The following is a 24,135-nucleotide window of genomic DNA, read 5'->3' as shown; positions in this document are numbered from 1 at the left end:
TAATGTTACAATTTTGACCAACTAATATACATGTATTTATGGCACATGCTACAATAAACTATAAACAATCTAGAGGCGGGAAATTATTTCTAAGAGACTGAGTTGAAGTAGCTGAAGTGGCACAAATGTAAGAATGACTGAGCAATAACAAAAGTCATATATATCACTAGTAAATAAATACTAGAATTATCAAAGGTGTTTACAGATACAATCTACAGCCAAAAAACATTAGAACTCACCTGAATAATGAAGTTAAAAATGAGGTTTATGTATGTTTAAAGCAAATTTGTGAACAACCTTTCAAAGCAAATACTGACCTTTAATCTCATTTCTCAAATACTCGTGTTACATTATTTTCTCAAACATAAAACAATGGAAAACCCTGGCTGGAATGACACAAAATTCAACAATGGAAAATCCAGAATGGAATGTAACAATATTATGAAAAGGATAGTTGCTACTGACCATATAGCAGACATGCTGAGTGGCAGATAGGCACAACAAAAAGACTGTCAGAAAACGAGCTTTTGGCCAACAAGGCCTTCATTGGAGATAGAATGTAAACACACACACACACTCAGACAAATGAAACTCGCACACATGTGACTGCAATCTCTGGCTGCTGAGAATACATTATTATCAAAAGGATAGAGTGTTACCATATAGAAGAGATTCTGCATCACAGACAGGGACAACATAAAGACTGTTATACAATTAACTTTTTGGCCAAAAGACATTCTTCTAAAGTAGGAAACACACACACATTCACACAACCATGAAACAGTCACTGAAGTGAAGCACATTGTGTTGGGCAGCACGTTCAGCAACTGGATGGTCCAGCTGCCTCTTGGCAACGGACACCTTGTTGGTTGTCATGCCGAAATAGAAAGCAGCTCAGTGGTTGCAGCTTAGTTTGTAAATCACATGACTGCTGCCAGACTGGCAGAACATATGAAGGGACGTAAAACAAACTTCACTTCTGGTATGCTCAACAGCACCCAGTTGGTGGGCTCATTCTACAGCAAAGCCTGAATGCCTGCTGTAACACACAGGCCACTTCCTTCCTCCTACCCAGCACCAAGGTCCCCCCAGCTGTTGACTTGGGAACTTTCTCCATAAGTCCACTCACCCCACAACTGCCTCAGACTTCGCCTCTGTCAGTCTAACCCCCACTCCCCTTCCAATACACAGAGTTTTTCCTTTCTCCATGATGTTTTTATCACACTTTATTTATTTACTCTTCTCGTCCATTAGTCCACATGCTTTTCTTTCTTTTTGAATCCCCCCCCCCTACAAATGCCATCATTAGTGAACACTTTCGATGGGATCCTGCCCACTCGTCTCTTACAGGGTGCCTAGGAAGCTGCTTTCTCTGATAGCTAGACAACATACAAGCAAATCATATCAATGGAGTTTATTACAGTAATTGAAGTGACAATACTTAACTTTGTATTTATATAATAGAGGGAAACATTCCACATGGGAAAAATATATCTATAAACAAAGAGATGTAACTTACCAAACGAAAGCGTTGGTATGTTGATAGAGACACTAACAAACACAAACACACACACAAAATTCAAGCTTTCGCAACCCACACTGCTTCATCAGGAAAGAGGAAAGGAGAGGGAAAGACGAAAGGATGTGGGTTTTAAGGGAGAGGGTAAGAGGTCATTCCAATTCCGGGAGCGGAAAGACTTACCTTAGAGTAGGAAAAAGGGACAGGTATACACTCGCACACACACACATACCCATCCGCGCATATACAGACACAAGCAGACATATGTAAAGGCAAAGAGTTCGGGCAGAGATGTCAGTCGTGGCGGAAGTACAGAGGCAAAGATGTTGTTGAATGACAGATGACAGGTGAGGTATGAATGACGGCAACTTGAAATTAGTGGAGGTTGAGGCCAGGTGGGTAATGGGAAGAGAGGATATATTGAAGGGCAAGTTCCTATCTCCGGAGTACTGATAGGTTGGTGTTAGTGGGAAGTATCCAAATAACCCAGACGGTGTAATACTGTGCCAAGATGTGCTGGCCGTGCACCAAGGCAAGTTTAGCCACAGGGTGATCTCATTACCAACAAACACTGTCTGCCTGTGTCCGTTCATGTGAATGGATGCCGGTCATTCCCACATAGAAAGCTTCACAGTGTAGACAGGTCAGTTGGTAAATCATGTGGGTGCTTTCACATGTGGCTCTGCCTTTGATCATGTACACCTTCGGGGTGACAGGAATGGAGTAGGTGGTGGTGGGAGGGTGCATGGGACAGGTTTTACACCGGGGGCAGTTACAAGGGTAGGAGCCAGAGGGTAGCGATTTCATAGGGATGAACCAAGAGGTTACGAAGGTTAGGTGGACAGCGGAAAGACACTCTTGGAGGAGTGAGGAGGATTTCGTGAAGGATGGATCTCACTTCAGGGCAGGATTTGAGGAAGTCGTATCCCTGCTGGAGAGCCACATTCAGAGTCTGATCCAGGTCCTGAAAGTATCCTGTCACAAGTGGGGCACTTTTGGGGTTCTTCTGTGGGAGGTTCTGGGTTTGATGGGATGAGGAAGTGGCTCTGGTTATTTGCTTCTGTACCAGGTCGGGAGGGTAGTTGCGGGATGCGAAAGCTGTTTTCAGGTGGTTGGTGTAATGGTTCAGGGATTCAGGACTGGAGCAGATTCGTTTGCCACAATACCTAGGCTAGGGAATGGACTGTTTGATATGGAATGGGTGGCAGCTGTCATAATGGAGGTACTGTTGCTTGTTGGTGGGTTTGATGTGGACGGACGTGTGAAGCTGGCCATTGGACAGATGGAGCTCAATGTCAAGGAAAGTGGCATGGCATTTGGAGTAGGACCATGTGAATCTGATGGAACCAAAGGAGTTGAGGTTGGAGAGGACAATCTGGAGTTCTTCTTCACTGTGAAGCCAGATCATGAAGATGTCATCAATAAATCTGTACCAAACTTTGGGTTGGCAGGCCTGGGTAACCAAGAAGGCTTCCTCTAAGCGACCCAAAAATAGGTTGGTGTACGAGGGGGCCATCCTAGTACCCATGGCTGTTCCCTTTAATTGTTGGTATGTCTGGCCTTCGAAAGTGAAGAAGTTGTGAGTCAGGATAAAGCTGGCTAAGGTGATGAGGAAAGAGGTTTTAGGTAGGGTGGCAGGTGATCGGCGTGAAAGGAAGTGTTCCATCGCAGCGAGGTCCTGGACGTGTGGAATATTTGTGTATAAGGAAGTGGCATCGATGGTTACAAGGATGGTTTCTGGGGGTAACAGATTGGGTAAGGATTCCAGGCGTTTGAGAAAGTGGTTGGTGTCTTTGATGAAGGATGGGAGACTGCGTGTAATGGGTTGAACGTGTTGATCTACGTAGGCAGAGATACGTTCTGTGGGGGCTTGGTAACCAGCTACAATGGGGCGGCCGGGATGATTGGGTTTGTGAATTTTAGGAAGTAGGTAGAAGGTATGGGTGCGGGGTGTCGGTGGGGTCAGGAGGTTGATGGAGTCAGGTGAAAGGTTTTGTAGGGGGCCTAAGGTTCTGAGGATTCCTTGAAGCTCCGCCTGGACATCAGGAATGGGATGCTATGAACAGCCGGTGTGGATGTGAGAGAGGAAAGATTGAGGACTTTTATTAAGGATAGGAGTTGACGGGTATGTTCATTGGCTGAGTTGATGTGTAGGTGAAGGATTAGGCGGGTGAGGGCTATGGATTGTTCAGTTTGGAACTGGTATAGGGACTGATGGAACGAAGGGTTACAGCCAGAGATGGGAACTTTAAGTGTGAGGCCTTTGGGAGTAATGCCAAATGTCAGACAAGCTTGAGAAAATAAAATATGGGAGTGTAATCTGGGTAGGGCGAAGGCATGTTTGCGGAGGGAATGTAAATAAAACTTAATGGGGTCGTTGTGGGGATGGTGTGAGGGTGACATGGTATGAGAAGGTGGAAAGTGTAACATGAGGCTGAAATGAAAATGAAAATAAAAATATAAAAATATGGGGAGAGATAAAGGTGAACTGGAAAGCAACTGGATATCTGGTGTGAAAAAAGGTGAAAAAGTGTTGGTTATAGCTGGGCTTGTTGATCCTGTGGTGAACTTGTGTTGGTAGACAACGATGTGTACAAAGGTTAGGTGGTTGTGTTGCCGCCAAAACACGTTAAAGGGTGGAGAAATTCGGGAAAATTTCAAAAAAACTGTGTGTAAATGTATTAAAAGGAGTGGTTTTGTGGTGGCAGATTATGAAAATGAAGCTAACAATTGTCTGATGAAGAAATAATGACGTTAAAACCTGTTGGAAGATCAGTGATGTGGGAAAAACAAAATGGAAATAAAGTGAAAGTTGTTAGAACTAGCCGAAATTGTTGTTTAATAGGTGGAAGGAACTGTTTCTGAGCTAGGAATGGCGGATTTTATAGCAGCGGTACTGTTGAAAGTGGGGAAAAAGTTTTATTGGTTATGGTTTGGAAGTGAGTTACGTATTATTGAGTATATATAGGCAGGATAAAATTGTATGGTAGATTATGCTAAAAAGGAGAAGGTGAATACAAAGTGAAACTACTTGCGCAAACAAAAAGAGAAAATAAGATGACAGAAAAGATTTCGAAATGCAACAGTGACAATAACAAACATAATTGTTGGGTTCAAATTAATGATATGAATATAATAGATGGAAACATTCCACATGGGAAAAATATATCTAAAAACAAAGATGATGTAACTTACCAAACGAAAGCGTTGGTATGTTGATAGACACACTAACAAACACAAACACACACAAAATTCAAGCTTTCGCAACCAAGGGTTGCTTCATCAGGAAAGAGGAAAGGAGGGGGAAAGACGAAAAGGTGTGGGTTTTAAGGGAGAGGGTAAGGAGTCATTCCAATCCCAGGAGCGGACACACATATCCATCCGCACATATACAGACACAAGCAGACATATGTAAAGGCAAAGAGTTTGGGCAGAGATGTCAGTCGAGGCAGAAGTACAGAGGCAAAGACATTGTTGAATGACAGGTGAGGTATGAGCGGCGGCAAACTTTGTATTTACAATGAGTTGCCGCAAGCAATTGATGACTTGCAAATAATCAATGTCCTTCAACATATACAATTTTCGTGTAAGATAATCACAGAAGTTCATAAGTCACTGCTATCTTTAATATCACTGCGACTCTTCTAGTGCGTGTCTTTTACTGTCCGGGTCTACTAGTGCCCATCTTCTACTGTCCGGCCATGGCTAGGCAGCGCGTCACTTCTATTCTCTTCGTGTAGATGCTGCTCCTGTAGTGGTGACATCCCATCAGCATGCAATTGGCTGACGTCATCTCACAGCCCTCTCTGCTGTATCGTTCTTGATCTTCGTGCCAGCGTCCCATCATTGTTCCTTCAATTTGCATTTTATTTTGTGTTTCTAATCATGCTTTACATCTCACTTTATACACTCTTCAACTATTTCTGAACCAAAGCCAGTACAGTGATTACTAACGCACTATCTCCTACTCTCTCCAACAGCTTTCCATCCATCTTTGCTGTTTTACCTCCTCATAAAAGGAGGGTCCCTCTCAGTCTCAGTTGTAAATGATCTGCGACCCATCCCTTCACCCTCTCCTGTAAAAGATCCATTAACTACATGCTCTGCTCCTTGAGAAAAAAAACTGTGGGTTCAAAAGCCAAGAAACACAGTTATCTGTTTTTATTTTGTCAATACTGAGAAATGTGCCTCCTTGGTTGTATGTATTAGCCACCCCAAATTTCTTTGAGATTATTAGAGAATTCAAGAAGTCTTCTCAAGTTATCAATGTTGCAACCATACAACAATATGACCTGTCTGATAACCTGAGAAGACTGAATCAATGAAATTCACTGAGAAAGCCTGACTTCCGACGTATTTCATAATTTCATCGTTTGAACTGCTTTCCTCTTAACAAAACACATTATCTAAGCACTCTTCAGTGTTTCCTAATGCAGCTCTTTACTCTTCTTTTTCTGTTATCTTACATGTGTAAACAAATTCTACAGAGGCTTTCAAATCGTGATTGGAACAACGTAGTGAATGCATGCAGTAAAGGATTTTACGATGATAAGTCAGTACTCATTTTATTAAAATATATCTTCTATACACCATGAGCTGCTCCAAAAATGTCTTATTTGCCAAAACCGGTTTTCAGGTTTATAACACACCATCAGTAGCATCTGATACAGAGGAACAAAACTATATGTGCATCAATTTCTACAAAATGATAACTGTACATATATAGCAGTAATATGTCTACTTACATGTGCACTTCTATAGCAATGTTAGCAATGACATGCTTGTCAGTTAATACAACAGGTTCTGAAATACATCCTGCAACACAGTACACAGTTTGTCATATATGTTACTGCTGTTAAATATTGGCCAGTGACAATTCTTCATAATGTTTGACAAACTGTCATATAGAGTAAATGTGGAACTGACAGGTCAAGGAGTACTTTCGTTATTTCTAAGATGACGTTTATATAAGTCTGTGACATGCATAATGTAAGTAGACTTAGATTACTGCTACACATGTACAGTTATCATTTTGCAGAAACTGATGCACATACAGTTGTTTGTTCCCTTGCATCAGGATGCCACTGATGATGGATTATAAACCCAAATACTGGTTTAAGCAATGTCTTTGATGTCTTTTAACAAATATCCAAGAGTTGTTGAGCACCAAGCATTCAAGGTACGATAAGTCAGTACTAATTTTGTTTTCATTTATTTTCCTTATCCACAAAACTTCCCAGGACGTTTTTCATATTCTTGGACTGATCAACCATTCCTACTAACCTCTCCCAAATTGCAAAACCAATCTCCAATGAAAAATTCTCACCCTATGAGTCTGAATTTTTGTGTCATTTCATACACTATTATTACAGCTCAATGTAGGGAGAATAGAAACATCAGGTTTTTCTAACTGCACATGAATGTTAAAAAACTTAACAGAAAATTGTAATCTGAATTTCTCCAATTACTAAAATACCTATTATAAAACTAATTTTGTATTAAGACAGGTCATACATGAAGGACAATTACCATGCTTCAAACTGTCATTGACAAGTGTCATGTAGTGTTGTGCAGACTACCATATGCAGTTCCATGTGAAAGACTTAGAACTACATTTTAATACAAAAGAGCTACGAGTACAATTAGCTAGTAATAGTTTTTCTACACACTGAGACTTACTCAAACATTAACTCCATGTCTGCAATTCTTTTCTTCTCTTCTTCCCGTTGCATTTTTAACTGATGTTGTGTTCTCAGCATCTGTAATTTTAACGCTGCTCTTTGGATCTTTTCTTCCTCTGCCTCTTCTTGTTCTAGTGCAATGATCCTTTCCAACATTTTAAGATCTTCTTCTACTTGTTCTAATACTTCACGAGCTCTTTTACGTAACTGAAGCTGATACTGCTGTCGGTGAAATACACTGCAAAAACAATAAAATTTATACCATGAAAGGAAGGTCATCTGTATGTATAGTTAAAATTGATCGTAAATCAATAAACAAATAAAATCACAAACTCTTAACAATCAATACTTGTTCTTACTTAAGAAGCTATAAAGAAAAAGGAATGGACAGGAATTTTGGAGGGGTTGTGGCTGTATCCATTTCGCTCCTGCCTGCAAACAACTATCATGACTACATACCGATAAGCTCAGAGACTATTGTAACCTGTGTTTCCTTACTGTCTTCTCAATCACTGCATTCCATCTCATTTGAAGAGATTTCAGGACTGCAACCGGTCATCACAAACTTCACTCCATGATATTTCAACTGGTCACCTGCCAGTCATCTTCAGCTGAGCCATTGTAGACTGATGAGGACATTCTCCGCTCCACCTTATCTGGTGCACTGATGGTATTGCCACGCGTGCATCACAGTCATGGTGACACAAGGACTACACACCACCTGGCGGCAGTGCTGTCGCTGGTGGAACTGCAAGGATCAGCTATATCCGGCATTGCCAATCGCTGCAGTCGGTGAAGTTTTCTGGCGTCTTTGTCTGAAGCAAATCTTGGAAATGTCAGAATTCCATGCATTATCCAGTGGGTAGCCATAACCATGGTTCACTAGATTTACCACGATGCATATTTCGACAGATTCTTTTATAATGGAGTCCCAAAAAGATGTTGCTGTGGCCAAAATTAATGTTTTGTCGTACTTCATTGAATGTCAATAGACAATGTTCCACAACTGCTGACTTCCTGCGTTGCACAAGATGAGTGCAGCGTTAATGTTCTGTGCAACATTCTTCCATTGTGTGTGTTTTTTGTCCTATATAGGCCGTACCACAATGGCAAAGTATTTTGTAAATTTCCGCCTTCTCCAATAACAAGTTATCCTTCACTGATCCCAGCAGGTCCAAAATCTTAGATGGTGGGTGGAAAATCACTTTCACCTGAAAATTACTAAGGATTCTTGCTATTTTGAAGGAATTATTTCCAACGAAGGGAGTATGACAAAACATTAATTTTGCCTGCAGGAATGGCTTTTTGGAACTCCATTATAAAAAAATCCACTGAAATATGTATCACGGAAAATCTAATGAACTGTGACAATGGCTACCAGCTGGATAATGCGTGGAATCCTGTCATCTCCAAGATTTGATCCAGACGAAAACATCAGAATACTCCGCTGACTGTGGCAAGTGGCAACGCTGAAGACAGCTGATCCTTGCAGTTCCACCGACGAGGGCACTGTGTGGTTGTCCTGTCACCGTGACTCTGACACATGCACAGCAATATTATCAGGGTGCTATAAAAGATACAGCAGAGAATGCCTTTGTCAGTCCACGATGGTTCACCTGAAAGATGACTGCCAAGTGTCCAGTTGAAATATTGTGGAGTGAAATTTACAATGATGATAAAAATTCTTAACGAAGTAAAATGCACTCTATACCACTACGTAATACAGCCATCTTCCCAAAATTATTTTTTGTATCAGGAACCCATCTTAGGAATGATCTGTCACAAAATATCAGAAAAATTAAATTCCTTTCACACTTCAAAAGACTCTAATAGACCACCTTCTGTCATATCATCTCTCCCACATACTTGTCCACAACTCATTCTTGTCAAGGTCCCCTGCCTTCCACTCTTCTCTTCCCTTCCCTTGTAAAACATTCCTCTACTGAAAGACTTTATCTTGTAACAGCTATTGTCAATGTAATTTTAAGTCTTCTTCTCTTTCACTATTCCTTCTGTTTATGATAATACTAAACACGGCTTCAAATGTGCTGAAGTAATCAGTATTATTCTTACTCTTAATGCCACAATAATAATAATAATAATAATAATAATAACAATAATAACCCCCGTGGAGGCCCGGGAAAAGAATAGGCCTCCGGTATGTACTGCCAGTCGTAAAAGGCGACGAAAAGAACAAACCACTAATAGGGCTAACCCCCCTTTTAGTGTGATTACTTGGTTCAGGACAGAACTAAAGAAGCCTCGGACAAGCGCCGTCAAGGTCGGGGACGACGCCTGAACCCTATGCCCGCCCACAATGGTAACGACACTGCTAGCCAACTGGAAAATGATTTAAATCCAAATAGAGGTGTTTTGCAGGATATGCTTCCTGCAACCACCCTAGAAGGAAAACAAAGACAGAGGATGAGATGGTCAGATGAAGTTAATCGACACCTCATGTTCTGTTATTACCAAGCAACAAACCTAGGAACCAACACAACTGGATACAGATCACAAGTACACACAACATTTATTACCAGATACCCAGAATTAAAATTTTTAACAGAACAACGACTAGCTGATCAGATCCGTGTAATAATCAAAAATAACAGGATACCCCAGTCAGAATTAGAAAACATCAAACAACAAGTACAACAAATACTAGAACAAAATAATGTGCAATCAGAAGAAGAAGAAGAAAATACAGTAATGGACTCAAACATCCCAGAGCAAACAAACAAAGAACAACACACATCAATTAAACAATCAGAGGAAAACGACATCTTAAGACAGCCACCAGAACAAGCACAAATAGAACACGAAGTGACACACATGTTAGATATAGAAGAGAAATTTCAGCTGACATATATAGAATACAAAGACACAAATACAGACATTAGACCATTCTTGCATAGACCACCAAATAACCCACAAGTCGAAACAACAATAACAACTATCAACACAATCATACACAACAAAATAAATGAAAATACAACAATGGAAGAGTTACAACTACTGGTTTATGTAGGAGCACTCACTACACTAAATATACACACTAGGCAGAGATCAGAACCAACCAACACACAGAAGAAACCCACAAAACCAGCATGGCAACACAGGCTACAGATCAGAATAGAAAAACTGAGAAAAGACATCGGACAGCTAACACAATTTATAAGAAATGAAATATCAGACAAAAAACGAAAAAGGTTAGGTAAAATCTCACAACAAGAAGCAATGGAGCAATTAGATGAAAAGAAGCAGAAGTTACAAGCATTGGCCAAACGACTTAGAAGATAAAAAAAAAGTGAAAATAGAAGGAAACAAAACCAAACATTCAACACAAACCAAAAGAAATTTTACCAGACAATAGATAACACACACATTAAAATAGACAATCCACCAAACATAACAGACATGGAACACTTCTGGAGCAACATATGGTCAAACCCAGTACAACATAACAGGCATGCACGGTGGATACAAGCAGAAACAGACTCATACAAGATGATACCACAAATGCCTGAAGTGATAATTTTGCAACATGAAGTCACTCGAGCAATTAATTCTACGCACAATTGGAAAGCCCCTGGAAATGATAAAATAGCAAATTTCTGGCTAAAGAAGTTCACCTCAACACATTCACATCTAACTAAATTATTTAACAGTTACATTGCAGACCCATACACATTCCCTGATACACTTACACATGGAATAACCTATCTGAAACCTAAAGATCAAGCAGACACAGCAAACCCAGCTAAATATCGCCCCATAACATGCCTACCAACAATCTACAAAATATTAACTTCAGTCATTACACAGAAATTAATGACACATACAACACAGAACAAAATTGTAAATGAAGAACAAAAAGGCTGTTGCAAAGGAGCACGAGGATGTAAAGAGCAACTGATAATAGATGCAGAGGTGACATATCAAGCTAAAACTAAACAAAGGTCACTACACTACGCATACATTGATTACCAAAAAGCTTTTGATAGTGTACCCCACTCATGGTTACTACAGATATTGGAAATATACAAAGTAGATCCTAAATTGATGCAGTTCCTAAACATAGTTATGAAAAACTGGAAAACCACACTTAATATCCAAACAAACTCTAATAATATCACATCACAGCCAATACAGATTAAGCGTGGAATATACCAAGGAGACTCATTAAGTCCTTTCTGGTTCTGCCTTGCTCTGAACCCACTATCCAACATGCTAAACAATACAAATTATGGATACAATATTACTGGAACATACCCACACAAAATCACACATTTGCTATACATGGATGATCTAAAACTACTGGCAGCAACCAATCAACAACTCAACCAATTACTAAAGATAACAGAAGGATTCAGCAATGATATAAGTATGGCTTTTGGAACAGACAAATGTAAGAAAAATAGCATAGTCAAGGGAAAACCACTAAACAAGAAGATTACATATTGGATAACAGCGACTGCATAGAAGCGATGGAAAAAACGGATGCCCATAAATATCTAGGATACAGGCAAAAAATAGGAATAGATAATACAAATATTAAAGAAGAACTAAAAGAAAAATATAGACAAAGACTAACAAAAATACTGAAAACAGAACTGACAGCAAGAAACAAGACAAAAGCTATAAATACTTATGCCATACCAATATTGACCTACTCATTTGGAGTAGTGAAATGGAGTAACACAGACCTAGAAGCACTCAATACACTTACACGATCACAATGCCACAAATATAGAATACATCACATACATTCAGCAACAGAAAGATTCACATTAAGCAGAAAGGAAGGAGAAAGGGGATTTATCGACATAAAAAACCTACATTATGGACAGGTAGACAATTTAAGAAAATTCTTTCTAGAACGAGCAGAAACTAGCAAAATACACAAGGCAATCACTCATATAAATACATCGGCTACACCACTGCAATTTCATAACCACTTCTACAACCCTTTAGATCACATAACATCAACAGATACGAAGAAAGCAAATTGGAAAAAGAAAACACTTCATGGCAAGCACCCATATCATCTAACACAGCCACACATCGATCAAGACGCATCCAACACATGGCTAAGAAAAGGCAATATATACAGTGAGACAGAAGGATTCATGATTGCAATACAGGATCAAACAATAAACACCAGGTATTTCAGCAAGCATATTATTAAAGATCCCAATACCACAACAGATAAATGCAGACTTTGTAAACAACAAATAGAAACAGTAGATCACATCACAAGCGGATGTACAATACTAGCAAATACAGAATACCCCAGAAGACATGACAATGTCGCAAAAATAATACATCAACAGCTTGCCTTACAACATAAACTTATAAAACAACACGTTCCTACATACAAGTATGCACCACAAAATGTACTGGAGAATGATGAATACAAATTATACTGGAACAGAACCATTATAACAGATAAAACAACGCCACATAACAAACCTGACATCATACTCACCAATAAAAAGAAGAAATTAACACAACTAATCGAAATATCCATACCCAATACAACAAATATACAAAAGAAAACAGGAGAAAAAATTGAAAAATACATCCAACTGGCTGAGGAAGTCAAAGACATGTGGCATCAGGATAAAGTTGACATCATACCAATTATACTATCAACTACAGGAGTCATACCACACAATATCCACCAATACATCAATGCAATACAGCTACATCCAAACATATATATACAATTACAGAAATCCGTAATTATTGATACATGTTCAATTACCCGAAAGTTCCTAAATGCAATATAACATATACCGTACAGCAAAAAGGAAGTGACGCTTGATAAAGGTCCGCGTCACTCCATTCCTCACCAGACTTAACGTCTGAGAAAGTAAAGATAATAATAATACTGTTGCAGAAGAAGCTGAGTAGAACTAAGGTGTAGTGGTGATGATACTAAACTGTTGCATGGAGGGTCACAAGTTCATAACTCACTTGGATTGTACAATTTTAATTTCTATATTCGGTTCGAGTTCATTCTAAAAGTATCCACAAATGTCAAGAATCATTGTACTTGAATGTCCTGTAGCTGTATATACACTGTATGTGTTCTGGCCGGAGGCAGTTCGCTCCGCTCTCTTGTATGTGCAAGTGCTGAATCAACCTTCGTTAAATGAAGTTACTGTTCGTCATTCATCTACTTGCACTTTCTTCTACGTTACAATACTGTTAATGCCAATTATTATTATTATTGTATGTGTTGATGCACGTTATTGCTGGTCCGACGGAAGAGAGGATGTTAAGGTCCTAGTCTGGTCAGCTTAAATCAGGGTTTCATAGACTGTGGTACACGAGGACATTTTAGGTGGTACACATACAAGTAAACAAAACATATACTGATATAAGAGGAAATCAAATGAAAATGAGAAAGATGAAAAAAAAAGTAAGTAAACTGTTTATTATTTCAAAAGTAATCACCCTTACTATTAATACTGTGAAACAAGATGGTGAATTGCCTTCATGGAAAAATGTTTGCAGTTGCCTATGCTTCCATGATTGTACCCAAGTGTGCACCTCTTTGTCCAAAGCAAATGAACCACCACAAATGTCTTTCTTCAGGGCTCCAAAACATGAAAATTGCATGGGGAGAGATTGGGACTGTATGAAGGAGGTGTAAGGGCTTCCCACAGAAACCCTTTACGGGTAGTCAAAACAACCTGTCACCAAAATGCCCACCCACATGTTGTCAGGGTGGTTTTGGTTACACTGCCCAAGTTTCGCTGAGAAGACCTGAAATGACTTTCATGCAATCCTGATTCCTCCTCATGCGATTTCCATATTTTTGGAGCTCTGAAGATAAACATTCATGGCTGTCCATTTGCTTCAAATGAAGAGTTACACATATGGATACAATCATGGTTCCAGGGGCAACCACAAACATTTTTCCATGAAGGCATTCAACATCTTGTCTGACAATAGGGGTCAATCCATACCAAGTGGTCCAGCACTGGTTGCTTGACCATCTAAGAAAAATTTTGTATTTGCTGGGTGGATTCCCCCAATGTTTAATGGAAAATCTCATATAAAGATGTGAAACAAATACTAACAAAGAGATAGAGGGGCTGGCCAGTACTTACCTCAGCTCAGTTCAGCCGATAGATACACAAGAAACAGAAACATATCCTAGGTGGACAGTTCGTCTGTTAAATTATTCATATTTTTTGGACATCTCCTAGGCGGACAGTTCGTCTGTTAAATTATTCATATTTTTTGAGATGTCCAATACCCAGTAGCGGAGCATGCCCTCCAGCATAATTCTAGGGACCTAGGAACCTGCTACACTGTATGTGCCATTTGGCTTCTCCCACCCAACACCAGTCCCTCTGAACTGCGGAGATGGGAACTTGCACTCCAACACATCCTTTCATCCCGCCATCCCCCTGGACTGAACCTACGTTAAACCACCTCACTCCCATTTACTCCTCAGTCTTCTCCTCTTTCCCTTTCCTCTTTAGCCATTCACACATCTTTTCATCCTACATAGTTGTGTTTATCTTTATACTATATACCTCTTTACTTCTGTATGCATCCTCTTTGGTTTGAAGCTGGCACAGTACTTACAGTAGAATATCTTTGGCTTCCCTCTGACAACCATGCCTCCATCCTTGCTACCCTCCCTGTTTTCCTTTCCCTGTTGCTTCATAACCTGGGTTGTGAGTAACTGAATCTACTTTCCCTTCTTCCCTTTCTTTCCCCTCTCTCCTCCCTGATGAAGGAACATTTGTTCCGAAAGCTAGGAACGTAAATTTGTGGTTCTATTTTTTGTGTATCTATCGGCTGTACTGAGCTGAGGTAAGTACTGGCCAGCCCCTCTACTCTTTGTTAGTATTTGTTTCCCCCAATGTTTAGTAGTCACAAAAATATTTTTTTAAAAAAATTATTGTTTATTATTTTGAAATGACGGCCATATTTGTTCTAGGCCGCATGCATTTTTTTCGTATTTGCAAGCATCTACATTTTTTACAGTTATTCAGTAGTGGATTGTCCTAAGCCTTTCAGATAAAATGCATTCAGTTCAACACACGCTGGGCTACAAATTAACATCATTATCACTTAGCTGAACGTATTCTTTAACATATTTTTGACAGTTCAAAATTATCAGCCACAAATTTAAAAAAAAAAAAAAACCTCAATTTTTGAACAGTAGTTTCCCAAAGAAAGATTAAATTCTCAGCTTTAATATTTTTTCTGCTATTACACTGTATAGTATAGTTACTTTTTATAGAATATCAATGGTCAGCAGCTTACACCTAAAAAATACGCTATTTTAAAAAATTGATTTTATTTTTATTTTTCCATTTTGTGGCCTGCAATATCTTTGTTGGGGGACTAGATAAAAATCTTAAAATTTCACAGTTAATAGACCTTTATGATATCAAACTTCAGTATAAATTTCAGCTTTGAGATTCAATTGGAAGTTATGGAAAAAGGTTTACAAACATGAGTCGAAAATACTTTTTGTAACATCTGCAATATCTGGTAGGCTAATCAAATAAAGTATACCAATTGCATAATGTAACACACCACATTACACTAGCTAATGATTATTTGCCAAAATAATGCTGTGGTAATTGTTTCAGCAGGCTAACAATTGCATCTGCAAGCCTATACAAGTCTGACTGTTGTCTTTCCCCTTACACCAACAATTGTCTTCCCACACTTATTTAGCTAGAAGTTCTTGAAGTGTGCAGTTGAAAGATGGAGTGTCAGTGTTCTGTTGGTGTTATTATTAATGAAGCATGTCATAAAAGTGTGGATGTAGTGTATCCTAAAGACATTACTTTAATCGAAGATTACAGTGAAGAAGAAAAAGTGTTGTTTTACTTACGAGTCGGCCCAGAGGTCAAATCAACATGCAAGTACCATGAAATGAAATACTTAAGAAATATTTATCACCTTTTTGGTCAGTCTTGCATGAACTTTTTTGAGAAACATAAGAAACCTATAACAAAAGGTCTGCGAGAAATAACATTTGATCATTATTCTAAAAATAAAAGCTCTTTTGTCAATCTCATACCAGGAAAATCATTGTGTCCAACATGTTGTTCTAAGATATTTGTAATTCAAAAGAGAAAGGATAGTGAAACCTCAGATACAGAATTTTGTGACTTATCAGCAACCATTAAAAAAGTAGATACAGCTTGTATCCTGGGTATACCGCCTGCTAGTAAAATTAGAAAACTAAGTCAAGATAAAAGACCAAGTGCCTTGAATACAAAAACTGAGAAAGTGGCAGCTACAGCCAAAAAGAATTTGGAAGTTTCATTTCAAAATACAATTTGTACTAAAACAGATGGAAGTACTAAAACTTCACCAACCGAATATGATGATTTGACAGAAAAACTAAAAACTAAATGCGGTACTTCAAACAAAGAGGATAAAATTAAGATTATCAGTTTACTGCTGAATTCTTAGAGTCAAGCAAAAGTTAGTGATGAATTTAATGTGTTAGAATGTCTTGTTTAGACAAGGCAATTAGTAAAAGAACAGGGAATTTTACCAGCATTACAAAAGAAAAGTGCATATAATTTGGTAGACGAAAACACAATCAATAAAGTTATTAAGTATTATGATGATGACAATAACAGCCATCAGTGCGTCTGGCAAAAAAGGTTAATGTTCTGCAATTTAAATGAACTGTTCACTGAATTTAAAAAAGTAAATCCTGACATTAAAGTTGGAAGATCAAAGTTTTGCGAGTTGAGACCAAGATGGTGTATTGTTGCAGGGGCATCTGGCACCCATAGAGAGTGTGTGTGTGTGTGTGTGTGTGTGTGTGTGTGTGTGTGTGTGCCATCATCACGTAAAGTTGATGATAGATGGGGCCAATCGACTATAAAGACCGTTTGGTAGTTATGGTATGCATTACTGACAGTTACAATTGTATGATCAAGGGAAAATGTAAAGATTGTCCAGGCAAACAAGCCTTACTTGACATGTTTGAAGAATCCGAAGAAGACGATTTAATGCCTGACAATACAAAATACAAACAATGGATGACACAAGACAGAACTGAAATGGTGACAGTCATAAAATCACGAGAAGAGTTTTTTGGAGTGTTGGTGGCTAACCTTTAAAATCTGAAAATGCATCATTTCACTGCAAAAGCTAAAAGAAAATTTTTGAAAGACAAAAAGCAAACCTTGAAATTAATAATGAAGTTTGATATCATACAGGTCTATTAACTGTGAAATTTTAAGATTTTTATCTGGTTGCGCAACAAAGATATTGCTGACGACAAAACGGAAAAATTTAAAAAAAAAATCTATTTTTTAACATAGTGTATTTTTTACAGTGTAAGCTGCTGACCATTGACATTCTGTAAAAAGTAACTATACTATACAGTGTAATAGCAGAAAAAATATTAAAGCTGAGAATTTAATCTTTCTTTGGAAAACTATTGTTCAAAAATTGAGGTATTTTTTTTTAAATTTGTGGCTGATAACTTTGAACTAGTAAAATATATTAAAGAATACATTCAGCTAAGTGATAATGATGTTAATTTGTAGCCCAGAGTGTGTTGAACTGAATGCATTTTATCTGAAAGGCTTAGAGCAATCCACTACTGAATAACTGTAAAAAATGTAGATGCTTGCAAATACGAAAAAAACGCATGCGGCCTGGAACAAATATGGCTGCCATTTCAAAATAATAAACAATAATTTTTTTTAAAAAATATTTTTGTGACTACCAAATATTGGGGAATTCACCCAGCAAATATAAAATTTTTCTGAGATGGTCAAGCAACCAATTATTTTTTCCTTGGACCACTTGGTATGGATTGACCCATAGGGCAAATGTATTAAGAATTATGGCGATTACTTCTGAAATAATAAAGTTTACTCACTTCTTTTCCACATGTCCATTTTCATTTGACTGCTTCTTATGTAAGTAAAATCATACTATTATGTTACTTTATTTTTAAAGAAAAACGACAATGAGAAAACTGATTGATAAAACTAGAATCTAGATAATATTAAAGAAAATGGATTTAACACACAATGTTTGTTTCAGAGTGTATGAAGGACACACGAAGATCAGACTGTATGCTTACCACCACTTCCTTCATTAATCATTGCTGCCTTGACCAGGAGTGATTCAGCTTGTTTTGACATTGACGATACTCTGATTGGGCCTTGTTAGTGGTTATACAAAAGTTTTCATGCCGTTTTGCGACTACTGCCAACTTACACAGTGCACTAACGTGTTGTGCTGCAGTAGGCATTACACAGTGAACGGTTAATTGTTGTTAGTGTCACATTGCTGGACATTACGTTAAATGACATTGTGATGTGAAGAAAGTTTGTGTCTGGAACTGGAGTGTTACAATGAACTGATTCTTGACCACTGTAACTGTGATTGTGTGACATACGTCATTGTGTTTTAAGTTAACCATGAAGTGTTATTTAACGAAGCAAGCTCCTCCTACCTCCAAGTATGCAGTTAAAAAACTTAAACCAACACCTAATCGCAAGGATTAATTGACTGATTTCTTTATTAATCCATGTAACAATTTACATTGTGTGGATTTCGTCAGCAAAATCATATACAATACAATATACCTACAATTTATACACATAAAATTAATATTTACACACATTTTTAAAGTATCTTACATTAGTTTTATATCCTTATGTAATTTTCTTATAGTACTGTACAATTCTGGATTTCATATTATAATTATTTCCTCAAGTATTACAATGCAGGCTACTTTAATTATGCTTCATGTTTTAATTCAGATAGTCTGTTACTGCATAATAACTTTTATTTAATAAAAATTTTTTAGTTTTGTTTTAAACTGTCCAATTGTGTCAATATCTTTTATATTTTGGGGTAATTTATCATATAATTTAACGTCATTGTACAACAAGCTCTGCTAAGTTTTAACTTTATTTTTCCCTCTCTAGATGCAGATTGTATTGGTTTCTAGTTTCATAGCTGTGTACTACAGAATTTTTAACATAGCAGTCAATATTATTTTTTTTTTGTACATACATAATACTTTGAAAAATGTATTCACAGGGGACAGTTAGGATTTCCAGCTTTTGGAAATGTTCAAGGCAGTGAGCCCCACTGCCACTCCTGGTTATTATACGAATTGTTCTTTTCTGTAATTTGAAAACTATTTGAATATTTTTACCATTGAATCCCCAAAATATTATTCCATAGGTAATAACAGAGTGAATATAAGAAAAATATACAGATCTGACACATGTAGTATTACACTAACAGAATCGCTACAATATGCTATGTTCTTAGAGTTCTGACTACAGAGTAAGTATTTTAATATGTTCTTCCCACTCTGACTGTCAACATGCATACCAAGAAATTTTGTGTAATCTACACATCCTATAGTTTCATCGTTTAACTTAAAGTTGTTATAGTGTGGATTTTTGGAGACACAGAAGTTAACAGCATTTCTTTTTTTTTTTTTTAATTTAGTGTTAGTTTATTATTGGATGCCCACACACGTACAATGTTCAGTGTTTGTTCGGCTTTTTCTTTCAGTGCATCTGGTGATTTGTCACTGATTAGAACATTTGAGTTATCTGCAAACAATATTGTTTGTACATGCTTGATGCTCTGTGGAAAGTCATTTATGTAAAAAGTTACTCACAATTTGCCTTTTGCAGTAAAGGCTGGCACAGAAACCAGTGATAATCCACTTCATCAATGCATTGCAAGCTTAGAAATGCTTTCAAATCAAAGCATGAAGCCTTTTTTTTTTTTTTTAAAAAAGGTTCTAAGCACACTGAGTTAATTGGTAAACCTATAGATTTTTTAAAGGAAATTTATGCTTTGTAAAAATGAATCTGTATGAATGGCAAATTTTGTTAACACTGATATGAACTTGATAAAAGCCTCATACGTGGCTAGTTTTAGAATTGCAAAGGAAGGAAAACCTCACACAATTGGCAAACCTCTTTTACTGCCAAACACGTCTTCCAATACCAAAGAAACATTGTTATTATGAATGTAAGAGTGCACTTATATCACTCTTCAAGTACCCGAGATTACAGATGGCACAAACAAGGCTTAGATCCTCACTTTTGTACATTTTGGCTATCATGAAGAATTAAGAGAAGAGTTTTTATTTTGCAAACCACTTGAATCAAATATTCCAGTACACAACATATTCAATATGACTGACTTTCATCTGTAAAAAGTAGGTATTCCTTGGCAAAAAGTGTTGATATTTGTACAGACAGAGCCAAGGCAATGTACAGTCACTGAAAGAGCTGGCAGCAAAAGTGAAAATAGTTGCACCCAATTGTCGAAGCACACCCTATACGATACACCGAGAAGCATTGGCTTCTAAGGAAATGCCACAAACACTTCATATGGTTTTGACAGATGCTGGAAAGGTTATAAACTTAATTAAAGCAATGACTCTAGACTCATGGCTGTTCACGCTATTCTGTGAAGATGTGGGAAATAAATTAAAAAGTTCACTTTTTCATACTGACGGAAGATGGCTCTCTCTTGGCAAGATTTTAAGCCGGATATCGGAATTGAGGTTCGTGGCTACTATGATTCTCAGTTGCAAAAACAGTGACATGAAGAACTGTTTTGCTGATGATCAGTCGTTATCAAGATTGCCCTATTTAGCTGATATCCTTGACAGGTTTCACATTTTGAATATGGGGCTACAAGGACAAGGCCCAACAGCTCTCTAAGCAGATAACAAAATATTGTCTTTAGTTCACAAGTACTGAATAATAACTTTTTCACATTCCCTACTCTTACATCATTTTTGGAAGACAATGAAAGATTTATTTCAAGACACTGTTACACAACTAGAGATCATTCAGAAAAGTTTTGGAAAGTACTTTCCCAAAGATTAAACAAAATATGACTAGGTAAGAAATCAATTTTAAGGAAAGGTAACAGAAGAAGTAATCATGAAATAAACTTTCGTTGACATGAGTAATGACATTTGAATGGAAGATGTTTTCAAAAACAAAACTGTTTTCTTTTTGGGTGGGAACAAAACCACAATACCGTTCTCTTTTCAAACAAGTAATCTGATTTTTGGCACTGTTTGTTACTGCTTACATCGATGAAAAATGGGCTTCCTGAGCTTCTGTACATTAAAAATAAATATAGAAACAGACTTAGTGCTGAAGAAGACTTGCGAGCCAATTTGAGCTCAATCTAGCCAGACTCTGAAACTGTGATTAAAGATAAACAGCAACTTGCTTCCAACTGATACACATAGTGTTCTTTCATCATAATCTAAATTTGCAGAATGACTACATACTGATTTTGAAGTCTGATTTACCACCAAAGTTTGATATGATTCTAAATATTTGTGCTTTTTGGCCACTGATTTATTTTAGTCCATGTTCAGTTTATTACTGTCTTGCACAACTGGTTTACATTATTTGTGATCCAAAAGTTCGATAAATATTTAAATGTCATTCCTCTCTTAACACTGGATATTTGTATCAGAACCAGTTTAGTTTAATTTCATATTATTTGTGACAAGTAAGTACCGCATGTGAATGTGAATGACTCTGTAAAATAGTTCTTCCACAAAACCTTATTACCTGTGTGTCACATTTCCACCATACACAGTAGCTGGCAGCACGATGCAAAAACCATAAGTGTATTGTCAACACTGGGCAAAATGGTCAAAATTATTCACCACATTCTGTTCCTCACTCCAGAGGCAGACATCGCTCAACCTTCCACACACCCCCCCCCCCCCCACCCTCTCCCCCCAATCCCCACCAGCTCACAGTTCATTAAAAAGTGAACAAGCCATAGTGGTACACCAAAATTTCTAAAAAATGCCAAGTGGTGCACAGTACAAAGTCTGGGAACCCCTGGCTAAATAAACCATAAATAAATGACTTATGAACAACAGGATCAACATGAAAAATTATAGGAAACACACACACACACACACACACACACACACACACACACAGAGAGAGAGAGAGAGAGAGAGAGAGAGAGAGAGAGAGAGAGAGAAAGGATGACCTGCTAGTTTGATCTTTGTGGCATCATCTAAGGCAGAGAGCTGGGTGAATAGTAGAGGCAAGGAAGGAAAACAGCGAAAGGCAAGAAACTGCAATGAGGCAGCCAGAGAGCGACCCTAGAAACCCCCCCTCCCCCTCCCCCTCACTCCCGCTTTACTCCACAGGTCTATTCTGCAGCGGGAGGTTAACTTCTACAACTATTCAGCAGACCCCACTTCACTGTAGAATACTGGCTGAATGTTCACATCATAGAATGGAAAAAAGGAAATGGGATCATAGTGATAAGCTTTCATTGAGTGTACACAAACCACTCTCTTGAATAAAATGTAAAACTATGACGTGGACTTAACAGTAGAGATAAAGAGTTGTTAAGTTGCAATGTTCATTGAGAAGCAGTGAAGTTGGGGCTCTCTTAACAGGATATAACCCGATGACAGACTTTCCTTTTCTTTCTTTTTCCTGTTACAACAATGGGGTGAATACTCTCACCTGAACATGTGGCCACGAGTTGGTCAGGTACAGACGATACACGGCCAGAAATGACAGTAAATTTCCTTCGAGAAGGGTGAGGAGGAGAAGGAGGTCTTGTACTTGTGGACTCCTTAATGGTATAGAGCTTGTTCGTAGTGGCCATAATGAGCCATTCTTTATTCCAAGCCACCAAAGGTTGAAGACATAGTCAATTGCAAGCTGGATCCCAGTATTCTCAATTCCAGGGTTTCATCTCAGTAGCTTTCTTTGCTAACTAGCCAACAAGATTGTTTCAAGAATCGCTAGATTACTTGGGACACACAGGAGGGTCATGACAATTGGAAGTGATAACTCTCACAGAAGTTATCATGTGTGCTGGATTGGATTGAAGAGACAAGCCTAGGGCTACACATCACGAGATCAATGGCTGTATACACTCCATGTGCCACATTAAAATGAGATGGTGTGCCTCTGTTTACTAAGCATAAGTCAAGGTCTGTGGTTACCTATTGCTGTTCCTTTGCAGTACCTCAGTTGATACTCTTGTCACCACTCCTCAATCGGTTGTGAGTACCAAAATTGAATGGGAGGCGAAAAGGTGGAGGTAGCTAACAGATCAAGTCAACTATATCCTGATGTGTCACATTCCTGTCTGGAGAGAGATAGGCATTACAGAGAGTAAAATCCATAGTTGCCTTTATGTAAACAGCCACACCTTCTACTTCTGTACTGATTAAACTTTATCACTAAAAATATCCACACGCACCAGTGTCCAGACACCAGCTGATGTCCTTTCAGGGCCAACTCTACTTTTGAAATGGGCACAACAGCTATATAGTGTAGGGGTATGTTTCAGGGAACCTCGTTACCTGAAGGGCTATACATTTTGATGGATAAAAGATAATTAGGTGATTGAGTTCTGCAAGGTGGTGAAAATTACATAACAGGTCCACTGGATGCTGGTTGTATAGGTACCCAGGGGTGGCAGGGAGGCAGTGAGAGGATGGGTCATGTTTCAGTCTACCTCCACCACATGCTGACTAAGGATGATATCAACATAGGTAATTTCAGTTTCAGTGGTAGAGGGGAAGAGGGTTCCGGTGCAACTGATGCTGTCAGGTACACCTCCACCTTTGGTTTTTTCCTTGTCCTATTTCTTTGTTATTTTTGTTCTCTTTGTGGAGTTTTAGCTGTAGTTGGGGGTTATTTGGTTTTCTATAAAAAAACAGGGAGAATGAACGAGTTGTCCTGCAGCCCACGGTTCACATCTCCACGGAGCACTAAAATCTACATCTACATCCATACTCCGCAAGCCACCTGACGGTGTGTGGCGGAGGGTACCTTGAGTACCTCTATCGGTTCTCCCTTCTATTCCAGTCTCGTATTGTTCGTGGAAAGAAGGATAGTCGGTATGCCTCTGTGTGGGCTCTAATCT

At 38.2% G+C, this 24,135-nt stretch overlaps 1 protein-coding gene across 3 annotated transcripts in view; it reads right to left on the bottom strand.

Annotated features, from left to right (window-relative positions):
* The window catches only part of LOC126203958 (trichoplein keratin filament-binding protein), an 801,925-nt gene that overhangs the window by 67,351 nt on the left and 710,439 nt on the right, over positions 1-24,135 (bottom strand). For all 3 annotated transcript variants that reach the window (XM_049938356.1, XM_049938355.1, XM_049938354.1), the window contains one exon: positions 7,199-7,438. In XM_049938356.1, the coding sequence (XP_049794313.1) occupies positions 7,199-7,438 (240 nt within the window). The remainder of the gene's footprint in view (positions 1-7,198; positions 7,439-24,135) is intronic.

Source organism: Schistocerca nitens, chromosome 9, assembly GCF_023898315.1.
Source record: "Schistocerca nitens isolate TAMUIC-IGC-003100 chromosome 9, iqSchNite1.1, whole genome shotgun sequence".
In the NCBI taxonomy this organism is placed as follows: Eukaryota; Metazoa; Arthropoda; class Insecta; order Orthoptera; family Acrididae; genus Schistocerca; species Schistocerca nitens.
This window is presented reverse-complemented; position numbering and strand designations above follow the sequence as displayed.